The sequence below is a fragment of the Chelonia mydas genome, chromosome 1 (assembly GCF_015237465.2).
Source record: "Chelonia mydas isolate rCheMyd1 chromosome 1, rCheMyd1.pri.v2, whole genome shotgun sequence".
Taxonomy (NCBI): Eukaryota; Metazoa; Chordata; order Testudines; family Cheloniidae; genus Chelonia; species Chelonia mydas.
In genome coordinates, this window is record NC_057849.1 from 196,602,629 (window position 1) to 196,617,132 (window position 14,504).

Genomic DNA, 14,504 nt, shown 5'->3' on the forward strand with positions numbered 1-14,504 from the left:
CTGCAGGTTCTCGTTGGAGTCTGTTTTTGAAGTTTTTTTGTTGAAGAATTGCCACTTTTAAGTCTGTTATTGAGTGTCCAGGGAGGTTGAAGTGTTCTCCGGCTGGTTTTTGAATGTTATAATTCTTGATGTCTGATTTGTGTCCATTTATTCTTTTGCCTAGAGACTGTCTGGTTTGGCCAATGTACATGGCAGAGGGGCATTGTTGGTACATGATGACATTTATCACATTGGTAGATGTGCATGTGAACGAGCCCCTGATGGTGTGGCTGATGTGGTTAGGTCCTATGATGGTGTCCTATGAATAGATACATGGACAGAGTTGGCAACGGGGTTTGTTGCAGGGATAGGTTCCTGGGTTAGTGTTTTTGTTTAGTGGTGTGTAGTTGCTGGTGAGTATTTGCTTCAGGCTGGGGGGCTGTCTGTAAGCGAGGACTGGCCTGTCTCCCAAGGTCTGTGAGAGTGAGGAATCATCCTTCAGGATAGGTTGTAGATCCTTGATGATATGCTGGAGAGGTTTTAGTTGGGGGCTGAAGGTGACGGCTAGTGGCGTTCTGTTACTTTCTTTGTTGGGCCTAACAGAATGCCACTAGCCCTTTGCCAACTCTGTCCACATATCTATTCAAGGGACACCATCATAGGACCTAACCACATCAGCCACACCATCAGGGGCTCATTCACATATACATCTACCAATGTGATATATGCCATCATGTGCCAGCAATGCCCCTCTGCCATGTATACTGGCCAAACCGGACAGTCTCTAGGCAAAAGAATAAATAGAGACAAATCAGATGTCAAGGATTATAATATTCAAAAACCAGCTGGAGAACACTTCAACCTCTCTGGACGCTCAATAACAGACTTAAAAGTGGCAATTCTTCAACAAAAATACTTCAGAAACAGACTCCAACGAGAACCTGCAGAACTGGAATTAATTTGCAAACTGGACACCATCAAATTAGGCCTGAATAAAGACTGGAAGTAGATGGGTCGCTACAAGAACTAAAAACTAATTTCCCCATGCTAATTTTCCTCATACTGTTACTCACATCTTCTTGTCAACTGTTTGAAATGGGCCACCCTGATTACCACTACAAAAGTGATTTCTCCTCCTGTTGATAATAGCCCACTTTAATTGAATTGTCTCCTTAGAATTGGTAAGGCAGCTCCCATCTTTTCATGTCCTATGTACATTTATCATCCTACTGTATTTTCCACTCCATGCATCTGATGAAGTGGGTTTTAGCCCACGAAAGCTTATTCCCAAATAAATCTGTTAGTCTCTAAGGTGCCACAAGTACTCCTCATTGTTTTTGCTGACATAGACTAACACGGCTACAACTCTTAAGCCTTAAAAGTTTCACTCGCGGATGCAAAGGCTTGTTTCTCACACAGGAGCAAGTCAAGGTGGTGGCCAAGTTTTTGATGGCTTCCAGGTGATCCTGCACTCTGTTGCTCAGGTCCAAAACACTCTTAAATGATTGCACTGAAGGACAATTCTGTTTAGTAATAGCTCTCATCCTGAAATGGCATGAAACTTTTGGCAGCAAAGCGTCTGTAATACATTGCTTAGATGAGGATTCTTCATCCTTAAGATAACAATGTAGGATATAACATCAGTGTGTTGAAACAGTGTCTTTTAAAAATAAGATCCAAGCACCACGAAAAACATTCACCACTCACGTGAGAAAGTGGAGACCACTTTAATGCCTGCACAGGCCCAGGGACACAAATGTATCCAATTGGCTCATATTTGTCTTCAACAGCAAAGAAGAAGACTGTTTTGTCTTTACTCTGAGAAAGAAAAGAAGATAGATAACAAAAAGCATGCATTTCAAGGCTCTCTAATCATTTCACATACTTGCCAACTTCAAATAAGCACATACTCCTCACCTCAATGTCATGCATTCCCAATATTTGTCAGCCAATACAATTCCCTACTAACTGGATAGATAATCTACTTAGACCCACCACAGATACAGAAAATCAGTTAATTCTAGGCACTAAGTTATCCTCTCCCAAGTGCTTTGGGATCTTTTCTCCCTGAGCCTCTCCTGCTTTTGCAGGGATGTTACCCTGTAGTCCATACAACCCTTGATCTCCATGGTCCACGTGACAGCAGATGTTATTTCCTGCAATGGCTAAGAGGAGATCACAAGAAAAGCCTCCTTGAGGCAGGTATGATTGGATAAATCAATAAATAAGCACAATCATGTCACCTTAAAATAGATTTATATTTTTGGCTTAATAAAAACAATTCAGTGAATAAGTCAGACATACCCCTGTGGCAAGTACTTCCCCATTTCGTTCATATGCCAAGGCTGTAACTGCAGCAGTGTGGGGTTTAAAAGCTTGTTTCAGACGCATCTCTGCATTCCCTACATTGGTCCGTCCTGCAACAATGGCGAGTCCCCTGGGATCATAAACTTCAATAATGCGAACAACGCCATCTTCAAACCCAACAGCAATTAGACCTCCTTTGGGATTTACCTGTGGGTAATGAAATTAAAAAACACTTGCATCTTCAGGCAGAAGAAAAAATTTGTAGACTCCAAGGCCAGGAGAGACAAGTGTGATCACCTAGTTTAACCTACATACCACAGATCATATCTTCCTCAAAATAATTCCTGTTTGAACTAAAGCATATCTTTTAGAAAAACACCGATCCTTGATTTTAGCCACCACAAACCTTGGTAAGTTGTTCCAATGGTTAATTACACTCATGGTTAAAAATGTACACCTTATTTCCACTCTGAATTTGTCTAGCTTCAACCTACAGCCATTGAATCTTGTTATAGCTTTGTCCGCTAGATTGAAGAGCCCACTATCAAATATTCCCATAGCAGTTGCACCAGTGCCAAATACAGAAGTAATATAACCTCTGTACTCCTACTCAATATTCCCATTTATGTATCCAGGGACTGCGTTAGTTCTTGTTACCATATCATCACACTTTGAGCTCAGCTTCAGCTGACTATACACCATGACCCCCACATCGTTTACAGAATCACTGCTTCTCAGGATAGAGTGCCCCATCCTGTAAGTATGGCCTACATTCTTTGTTCATAGATGTATAACCTTACATTTGGCCATATTAAAACACATTGTTCGCTATCAACCAGTTTACCATTAGAAGAACATAAGAATGACCATACTGAGTCAGACCAATGATCCATCTAGCCCAGTATACCATCTTCCAACAGTGGCCAGAGGTGCCTCAGAGGTAATAAAGAGAACAGGGCAGTTATTGAGGGATCCATCTACCCCCTGTCCTCCACCCTCTGGCAGTCAGAGGTTTAGGGACATCCAAAGCATGGAGTTGTATCCCTGACCATGTTGGCTAATAGCCATGGATGGACCTATTCTCCATTAAGTTACCCAATTTTTTTTTTAACCCAGTTATGGTTTTGGCCTTCACAACATCCCATGGCAACAAGTTCCACAGGTTGGCTGTTTAGTTCCTTAAGTTAGTTTTTAACCTGACGCCTATTAATTTCATTGGGTGACCCCTAGTTCCTGTGATATGTGAAGAGGTAAATAACACCTCTTTATTCACTTTCTCCACACCATTCATGATTTTATAAACCTCTATCATATCCCCTCTCAGTCGTCTCCTTTCTAAGATGAATAATACAAATCTTTTAAATCTTTCTTCTTATTGAAGCTGTTCCATACCCCTGATAACTTTTGTTGGCCTTCTCTGTATCTTTTCCAATTCTAATATATATTTTTTGAGATGGGGCAACTAAAAGTAGACATAGTATTCCAGGTGTGGGTGCACCATGGATTTATATAGTGGCATTATGATATTTCCTGTCTTACCTGTTCCTTTCCCAATGGTTCCTAATATTGTTAGTGTTTTTGATGGTCACTGCACATTAAGCACATGTTTTCAGAGAACTATCCACAAGGACTCCAAGATCTCTTTCTTGAGCGGCAACAGCTAATTTAGACCCCCATCGTTTTATATGTAAAGTTGGGATTATGTTTTCCAGAGTGCATTACTTTGCATTTATCAACAATGAATTTCATCTGCCATTTTGTTACGCAATCACCCTGTTTTGTGAGATCCCTTCGTAATTCTGCAGTCTGCTTTAGACTTAACTGTTTTGAGTAATTTTATATTGTCTGCTAATTTTGCAACCATTTAGTGATCCATGAGTGGACCTTTCCTCTTATGACATAACTACTTACTTTGCTTAAGAGCCTTTGGGGAGGGACCTCGTTGAAGGCTTTCTGAAAATCCAAGTACACTGTATTCACTGGATCACCTTTGTCTACGTATTTGTTGATCCCCTCAAAGAATTCTAATAGATTGGTGAGGCACGATTTCCCTTTACAAAAGCTGTGTTGACTCTTCCCCAACGTATCATGTTCATCTACGTGTCTGATAATTCTGTTCTTCACTATAGCTTCAACCAATTTCGTGGTATGGAAATTAGGCTTACCGGCCTGTAATTATCAGGATCGACTTTGGAGACTCTTAAAAATCAGTGTTAGATTATCTATCCTCCAGTCATCTGAACAGAGATTGACTTAAGCAACAGGTTACATATACCACAGTCGGTAGTTCTGCAATTTCATATTTGAGCTCCTTCAGAACTCTTAGGTGAATACCATCTGGTTCTGATGACTTACTACCATTTAATTTATCAATTCTTTCAAAACCTTCTCTACTGACACCTCAACCCGGGACAGCTCTTGAGATCTGCCACTCGAAAGAATGGCTCCAGTGTAGGAATCTCCCTCACATCCTCTGCAGTGAAGAACAATGCAAGAATTCATTTAGTTTTTCTGCAATAGCCTTGTCTTCCTTGAGAGTTCCTTTAGCACCTTGATCATCCAGTGGCCCCATTGATTGTATGGCAGGCTTCTTGCCCTTCCTGTTTCTGACATACTTTAAAAAAATGCTGTTATATTTTGGGTCTTTTGCTAGTTGCTCTTCAAATTCTTTTTTGGCCTGCTTAATTATACTTTTATCCTTGACTTGCCAGAGTTTATGCTCCTTTCTATCTTCCTCAGTAGGATTTGACTTCCAGTTCTACCAGGCGATCCAGATCACTTTGCATCAGTGACTTGTATTCTTCATTATTTACCACTCCCCTAATCTGTGTGTCATCTGCAAACTTTCTCGGTGATTATTTTGTTTCCTTCCAGGTTATTAATAATAATGTTAAATAGCATACGGCAAAAACTAATCACTGTGGGGCCCCATTAGAAACACACCTGCTCAATGATGAATCCCCATATATAATTATATATGAGATCTGTCAGTCTATTATTAATCCATTTAATGTGTCCCATGTTCATTTTGTATTCTAATTTTTTAATCAAAACATTGTGCAGTACCACGTCAAATGCCTTAATGAAGTATATTATATTGAGACCATTGCCTTTATCAACCAAATATGCATTTTCATTAAAAAAATTAAGCTAGTTTGATAGGGTCAATTTTCCATAAATCTATGCTGATTGGCATTAATAAAACATTAGAGGATAATTTAATTTAATCAAGTCCCATATCAGCTACTCCATTATTTTACCTGGGATCAACATCAGGCTGATATTGAGAAACTATATAGCACACAGCTCTAGAGTTAACATATACTCCATCTCATAAATCATTCTATATGGAGTTTCTGTTGTCCACATATATGAAGGAAAGAGTCACATGGAGAGAACATGGTTTAATTTTAAAAGCTTAGTAGTCTTTAGCGATGCTACATACCACCATGGAAAATGAGCTTTGATTTTGATGTCAGGCCAGAGGGACTCACATGCTTGTAACTCACAGGACAGTGGCGTAAGAACATAAGAACAGCCATACTAGGTCAGACCAAAGGTCCATCTAGCCAAGTATCCTGTCTTCTGACAGTGGCCAATGCCAGGTGCCCCAGAGGGAATGAACAGAACAGGGCAATCATCAAGTGATCCATCGCCTGTCGCCCATTCTCAGCTTCTGGCAAACAGAGGCTAGGGACACTATGTGAACCAGCAGCAGCTTCTAATATTCTTTTTAGGGAGGAGATATTTAAATGATCCTAGACAAATAAATGGCTCATAGCATATGATATAAATTGACTTACTTTCATTGACTGGCTACTTGCAGTAGGAACTTACATACCAGGCTCAGTCCTTTTATCCATCTAGCCAAGTATTGTCCCTCAGTCAGTGTTCAGATACCAATACTTCAAAGGAAACTGAATGAAAATGTTCTAGGATGCACTATGGGCCAGATTTACAAAGGTATTTGGGCACTTAAAGATGCAGAGAGGCACCTAGTGGGATTTAAGCATAAGTAGGTAAGGTGCCTAATTCCCATTGACTTTCAATGAGAGTTAGGTACCTAGCTGCATCTTTAAAAGTATCTGTTTACCCTTGTAAATCTGGCCATGAGTATAGTGCTGTATATTTGTAGGACCCAATCAGCTTACTCCGTAAGCACACAGTTGGTCACCTAAATATAGTCATAAGATTGCATAGCACAAATGCTCTTGAAAGCATAGTGCTAAAGCCACCCTACCCTTTAAAAATCAAGATACAGTATTTCTCTCTCTGAATTCCTGTATAAGTGAACTCTGCAGGCTTACTATAAATGTTTCCTCAAAAACATGTCAACACAAGAGTTTAACTCAAGTTAACTGATTGCCAGTTAACTCAAGTTAGCTAATATGTTTTTAAAAGGTAATATAGACACTCCACAAATGTTCAGTCCTTGTCACAATCATTTGTGGAGTGTCTAAACCTGTTAGCTAACTCAAGTTAATTGGCAATTGTGATGAGATGAACTAGGCCCTTAGGCCCCCTGTTCAAGGCCTCGCAGCTTGCCACACCCCGCCCCAGAAAAGGGCAGTGGAGAGAGTCCTCCAAGCTGCTGAGAGAGGTTGCATGGGACACAGCCAATCAGGAAAGAGGCTGCAGGGAGCAGCCAATCAGGGCCCAACAGGCTAGTATAAAAGAGCTAGAGGGCCAGAGTGAGTGCAGTTGCTGCCTGGAGCCAGAGGAGGGAACATGGTGCTCCTGGTTTGCCAAAGGACCTCGGACAGAGCAGTTGCTGCCAGGAACCAGGGGAGCAAGAAGGGGCTGCTGGGACTCAATCAAGAGAAGGCCCTGAGGTAAGGGTGAATAATGTGCTGGGACCATGGGGAGGTGGCCCAGGGAATCATAGCAGCAACACAATTTAGTTAAAGGGATGTGGCGGACGCCTGCTATCTGTAAGATCCCTGGGTTGTAACTTGGAGTCGTGGGCAGACACAGGTCCCCATACCCATTCGCCACTGGGGAAGTAGTCTGGACTTTGATGCACCCCAAGAAGGGGACCTGAACTGTTTAGTGGGCTCAGAGAGGGCAAAGATGTTGCCTCCATGGAGGGAACTCTGAGGGGGGTTGCTATCAGGGCCAAGACTATTTAAAGACTGCTGGACTAAATAAGGACATGAGCCCAGGGATGGCTTCCGAAAGACACTGACCAACCAAGGATACTGGAATAGGCCCCCGTTGGACTTGTACCATGAAATGGGTTTATCTGTCTGTTGTTTCACATACAAACTGTGTGTGACTCAGCCAGAGGGCTGAGTTGCTGAAGACTCAGTGCAAGGCAGAGAGAAAGTGCAAGCACACACACTCTGCCAAGGGGGCTGTGACACAGGGCCAGAAAGGATTAAGCAACTAGAAGGCTAAATGACCCAAATTCAACCTTTAGAGACTTGTTAGAAAAGTATATAAATGATAATTAGGGTCATTTCATGTTTGATAGACTAGAGCTTTGAAATGCAAACCTGTATTGTTACAGAATTAGAGGTAATACTGATTGTATGTGTTTATTTATATCTTGTTAGATGTAAACAGACGGTTCCTGTCTATTACTATACCCATTGATTCAGAGATCTAAAGGGAATATTAACATTTAGATGAAACTTGGGTGTAATAATGTCATTGTCTATATTTCTCTTTGAAGTCTGTAGTAAATTGTCTATGAACTGCTTAATGGATATTACCTTATGCTGATGAATGCAACTAGTTACTTGTGTATACATAGGAAATAGGTAGTTTTACTACGAAGCAGCTATTCTTCAGCCGAGGGATACCTGCTGTCAAGAGGCTATCAGAGCCTGCCAGTGATCTATATAAAGAAATCTTGGGTGCTGATCCTTTTATCTCAGATCTGCTTAAGCTTCATCAGGGGAAGTTTGAGTCGCAACACTGAGGTATCCAGTCCCATCTGGATCACCCGGATATTGGAAATTGGACTGTAACCTATGGACTAATTCTGAAAGGCCATTTTGCAGCTCTAAAGCTCATCATCTCTACTATGAAACTGACCTAAGAACTTTATTCATATCTGTATGTATAAGGATCTTTTAACCAATACTTTCTCTTTTTAATAAAGCTTAGTTTAGTTAATAAGAATTGGCTGTAAGTGTGTATTTGGGCAAGATCTGAGATATTGATTAACCTGGTTGGTAATGTGTCTGATCCTTTGGGACTGGTAGGACCTTTTTATATGATTAACAAGATTTTCAGTAATCCTCCTCATATTTGACTTGGCTGTCTGGCTGGGAACTCAAAGCTGGGTTGCTTTAAGAGAACTGTATTTCTGGCTTCTGGGTAACTAGTAAGGTATTGTGGAAGCTGTTTTGTTGCTCGCTTGGTGACTCTGAGGGCAAGTTGGCAAGCAATTTCATTAAAATCCTGCATCATGAACATGTGTGATGGCTATGAAATAGCCACATTATGAACCCTTTGTGAATCCATGTTAACACACTGCAGTAGGGTAAACTTACCACTCGGGGTGCCCAAGTCAGTGCTGTTCCTCCCTGTTTAAACTTAATCTCAGTCAACTGGCAATTACCAATGAAATCATAGATACGCACTGAGTCTGTGTAAGACAGATGGGAGGGGGGTGGAAAGGAGACAGGTTAATGCAGACAATTTTTTCTTGAAAGACTACTTGTTAAGATAACATCCATGAACTGGCCAATATTCCTTCCCTGTCTAACAAGTGCTAAAGTGAAGTGCTAAAGGCTTGCTCAGGCACACTTTCATAAATTAAATAAATCCCCATAGTCCGAGCTAAACTATTAATGAGGACATGATGGCTGTTGCAATTGCCAAGAAAGGCACAAGTATTAATACTCAGAATTATTTATACAGTGCCATAAATGTATATGATGCATTACAAAACACAGAATAAAACACTGTTATTGAGCCACTGAGTCTGGAATATGAAAGCTGTTGTTTAAACAAAATTCTCCCCTTTTCTGTTTCACAGTGAACAGCATTTATAAAACTTCACAGTGAGACTTTCTTTAATTGAAAACCTAGTTCTTGAGATCAGACACTCCTTGCACTTTACTTGGCTTCAACCCATTAATGATCTGTTCTAATTATTTAAAAAAAAAAAACTGTCCCCAGGAATAATGACCACCTGGTAGGTACCTTTAGAAAGAAAAGACACACTTCCACTACAACTGTGAACTAAACACATTAGTTTAAAACTGAATAATTCCACAATGAGCCTGACAGCTGTAACCCTGCCCTTACAAGTTAACCGCTTAGGGAAGAGTTGTACTTACGGTCAAGTGCAGTAGTGGCCATGAGATATGTGACAGGAGAGACACCCATGGCTTCAATCTTTCCAGAGTGAAAGGTAAACAGGCACTCTGGATCATGGGTCTACAGAGAAATCAGAACAGAGGTCTGCTACATTCAGAGACTGAACACATGGCTTGCAATGCCTCATCAACATAAAATGGACACCTAAAATAAATATGCAAAAATCTACCCTACACCTATTGCTTGCAAAAATGTGGTACCCATGAATACAGTTCCCTTTTTGTACCTGCAAATGCTCATTTTGATTGTACAACAGGTGCACAAGCAAATTTGTACAGGCATATTAAGCACCTGCATTTAAAAATATGGCATCACATGTGTCAAAATAAAGGCAAATAACATATTATATTGAGAGGCACAATGCCTGGAGATCAAATTTATAATAGAAAACTATTGCTCTGAAGGCTGAGAAAATGACCTTAAGCCAAGGGCTTTATATTTCACTGGAAGTCTTTTTCCAACCCAAGGAGGAAAAATAGGTTTCCCTATATACTCATGTATTTATTATACACTTTATACATATATTTTTGCCATACTAGTGCTGCGGCTTCATTTATCTGCTGCTACAGGGCCTGCTTGATGGAATTTTTGATCATACACTAAGTGTCTGTTTTAACTTTTCTGCTCATGTGACCCTCTCCAACAGCAGACCTACAGCAGTAATAGTAGCAATCAGTTTGATCAAATGTACAGAGATGTGAATGTTGTCCTCAGCGTCATCTAGATGCAACACTGATGGGCACTTCAGAAACACCTATCCACACAGGTTGTAGTAGCAGCCCTCACATTAACATCTCATATTAATATCCATCACTCCCCACCCTTTGAGAATCAGGCCCCTTTAAGGTAGCTCCAGTTTAGCAATCAACAATTAAGGGACCCAAAATCAATAGTTACCTTTGAAAATCTTGGCCAATAACTGTAATCAGTGAAGATAAATCCTAAAGATGTGCCTCATAATCATACTAAATCCTCAACTGTACAGTTGGTCAAAAGTTGGATGGCATTGTGTGGCCACACAGTGTAATTAAAGGAACTTGAAAAAAAGGGGGTGGGAATAAAACTTACGACATTTGAAAAACTCAGATCAAGCTTCCAGATGGCTCCATTGGAATCCTAGAGAAATAAATATTTAAAACCTGAATGTTCTTTCAAATTAAGTTTGAAAATAGCATCAGTCCTTGTAATGCCTTACAAATACTGTAGGTAAGAATTTCAATCATCTGGAAGAAATAGGATTTAGACTTCAGAGAGTGTGATGTCAATTTCACCTCAGCAGCAGAACAGGGCAATGAAGCCTGGGAATGACACTTTCAAATTCTCCCACTCCCATGTAGCTCCCACTCTCAAAGCTGGAAGAGAGACTCAAATGTTATTCTACTCTAAAAATAATCAAGGGAAGACAGAGTACTAATTCTACAAGAAAAATCAGATTGCTTCACAGCAGATTTCCTCTGGCAATGCATCACCACATGCCTCATCCAATATTGCTCTACACAGCTGATAAGGATGCAAATAGGTCTTACCTGAGCATACCAAATGGGCTGTCCAAGTTCATGAATTTTCATGATCGAGCTCAAATTGACATTCTTGCCAACGAGAAGTTCATTCATATGGTCCATCTCTAGTAGACCCATGTCATCCACAGAATCAGCTGCATCTATCGTCTCAAAGTCCCACACCTTCAAGCAATTGGAAGTGAACAGATCAGCCTTCATTAATCCAAATGCCAACACATCTCACATTAACACACACAATGGCAATATAAAATCAAATGATAAGAATCCAAGGGAATGGGTGGCTCAGGATATAGAATAGGGAGCCTGTCATGTCCACATCACTGGCTTGAATATGACCTGGAGCAGTGACAATCAGAGGCTGTTACCATCTAGCATCTGTTCAGTGGCCCATGTAAAATGTGTTTATAGGTCTCAATCCAATTCCTAAAGGACAACTACCCATATCCCAAAAATCATTAACTACAATTGGCACTACTTAGTACCCATGTTGGCAGTGTCACAACGAGGGAGAGTAAAACTGCCTCCTAGAAGTTGTCTCTACTGAGACAGTGTGGAAGGACACAGTGAGAGAGCTTGCACCTCCTCTGTCTGCTCTGTGGATAAAGAGCAGCTTTTGCTTTCCAGATCTGCCAGTCCAGCACCCTTTCGCCAGAATGATATTTACATAAAGAATACCATCAATGTAAAAAAAAAAAAAAAAAAAAAATCCAAACCAAAAACCTCATCTGAAACTTTTTTCCCTACAGCTGTAACCACTGCCTATAATTACTATAACTGAAAGATTAGTTGGAAAAAAGACTTTTTTCACTTTGTTTATTTTGAGCATTTAACAGTAATTTGTCTGCTGTCAGTTTCCCATTGTTTGGGTCTCTTGTGCAGCAATAGGGGAGGATACTAAAACTAAAAACAAACAAACATAAAATAGGGAAATGATTGTAAAACCCATAAACTGGCAAGTAGAATCAGAAGCAGACATAGAACTTAAGACTCCTTTTAACTCATTTTTAAAAATTGGTTTGATTTTTAAGTTGAGGGTGCCACATTATTTATTTTTCTTTCATAGGGATTTGTTGCTCAGTTGAAATGGATACGTCTTTGAGATAAAATGACAGAGGTGCTAACTAATTACACAAATGCCTTAAGCATTCACATGATCAGAAATAATTTCAAATACCACTGTGATTTATCCTTTGAAATAGTATGTGACATGTTAACAAGGCCTGAAAATGACTAACATAAACCTAAGCTACACAACCCCCCACCCCCAAAGTTAGAATGTGAGGGGAAATAAAACTTGTTAAAGACATCGAAATTTACTCTGATCTATTAGCGCACAGAAGGGATTTCTGTAACATTAGCAGGCACAGAAAGTTATTTAAATGTGATCTGATCCAAACATCTACATTGTGGAAAGAGATCTGCTTCTATCAAGTTCCTTCTCAAAATTCTTTAGACAGTGATTACGGAGAGAAACTCCCACAATAGATTACTCCCTTTACAACATATAGGCTAACAATTACTTCCCTTTCCACCTGTTAACAAGACTCTGTATACCAAATATGCATCCACACTATTAAAGGAAAAAACACTCACCCTAATGTAGCCATCTCCTCCAACAGTGACCAGCTCTCCCTCATCCAGAACTAACTGATTAACAGGGCCATTGTGACAGGGTCTATGTCCAGTTCGACAGAGCTCTACTTTGATAAGGCCCCCTTCCCAAAGCAGCAAGTTGCCCCATTCAGATCCAGAGATAACCTTCCATGCAAGTGAAGAGGAATACATGAGTGTTGTAACATATCAATGTGCAGATACTGGAGAGAGACTGGTGAATATCTTAGCTCACTATAGCCTTTACTTTAAATTAAGAAAGCTCATTTTTCTGAGAATCACAATAATAATGGATACTTTTAAACTGTTAAATAAGCCAATTCATTGCCAATTAATGTCAATATTAGATTCACAGCTGCATATTTGATTGTATATAGAAGGCCTAATCCAAAGCACTCTGAAGTGAATGGGAAGACTCCCATTGACTTCAACTGTCCTTTGTTCAGTCCCTGAGAGGGAGAAAGAAAACAGTTGTACTCATTCACTCTACTTACCTTCCCATCAGGCAGTTCCACATACCCTACAATGTCAGTCACAGCTGTTTTACCAAACCTTCCCAATGCTCCCTGTAGCTTGAGCCCAGTGAATGTATGGGCCATCTTCCAGAACCTGAGTACAGAAAACATAGTCTTTGGGGTTACACCTGACATTGTATTTAGAAAGTATTGTATCTCAGGCTCTAAGGTCATCATACATGGGTATATCCAATCTGTGGACTACTCATTTAATTATATTTAAATAAGGGGTTGTAGTTTTTAAAAATTAGCCTCATTCAGCACATATAAAGTTTTATCTATCTAGTTGGGGTTTTTTGTTACTGAGTGGAACTGAAATGCCCCAACAAGATGAGTAGGTCACCAAACCCACCTTGATCCCAGTCAGGTGTTTATTATACACCACAGCCACCCTCCCCCCACCAAAAAAACCCCAAATTTTCCCTTCACCTACTTCCGTGAAAAACCTAGAAAAATATGGGCAGGAGAAGATAGGGAGACTAATATTTAAATAGATGCTAAATCAATTTATATATCCATTTTGCAATACTTTCCATATTTACTTGAGGAAGCCTACTTTTCTCTCTGGTTGGTCTCCAATGTAGGATGCTCACCTGTTGAAATCCTGTGGATAACTTCTCCACTGGATTCCATTTTGTGTAACACTGTGGACTTCAATGGGGTTGCATTAATCTAAATGAGCCAGAATTTGGCCCTGTATCTCCAAAGTTACTTCTAACAAAGCATGCAGAAATGTTATAGAAATACAAGAGAATGATATGAATGATAAAAGATAAATGATATAGAAATACAAGAGAATGAATCCACTGTAGACAAACTATCATTTCCTATTTCAATTAGAGATGGTCCAAGTTTGTGGTATGTGGATCAGGATCCAGATTATATTTAGACTATGTCTTGGGACCATGCTATAACTGAGGTCAAATCAGGGCTAGGGATCAAGTATAGATTGTATGGCACTGAAATATTTCAAGCTGTTTTTAATGACATTTTAGCTCAAAATGGAAAAAAAAATCTCACCAGACATGTTATTTTGTGAGATTTCAACCATCAATAAATTCTCATCAGTTTAGACCTTGGAAATAAACCCCTTCTGGGTTTAGATCCAAATTGGAACCAAATTGCAGGTATGGGTTTGGTTCTAGGGATTTTTATTTGATTCCTCTGTAAAATTCAAAGGTATTTGGATTCATCATTGCTAGTATTATTTATTATTTGTAACTCAGTACCACACCTGTCA

General features: G+C 39.9%; 1 protein-coding gene across 2 annotated transcripts in view; it reads right to left on the reverse strand.

The window, feature by feature from the left end:
* Positions 1-14,504, reverse strand: part of CFAP44 (cilia and flagella associated protein 44) — an 86,950-nt gene that overhangs the window by 52,627 nt on the left and 19,819 nt on the right. For both annotated transcript variants that reach the window (XM_043538653.1, XM_027824545.3), the window contains exons 11-18: positions 13,244-13,358; positions 12,732-12,896; positions 11,145-11,300; positions 10,687-10,734; positions 9,579-9,678; positions 8,787-8,881; positions 2,284-2,493; positions 1,687-1,797 (exon numbers count right to left, since the gene is read on the reverse strand). In XM_043538653.1, coding sequence (XP_043394588.1) covers positions 1,687-1,797; positions 2,284-2,493; positions 8,787-8,881; positions 9,579-9,678; positions 10,687-10,734; positions 11,145-11,300; positions 12,732-12,896; positions 13,244-13,358 — 1,000 coding nt within the window. The remainder of the gene's footprint in view (positions 1-1,686; positions 1,798-2,283; positions 2,494-8,786; positions 8,882-9,578; positions 9,679-10,686; positions 10,735-11,144; positions 11,301-12,731; positions 12,897-13,243; positions 13,359-14,504) is intronic.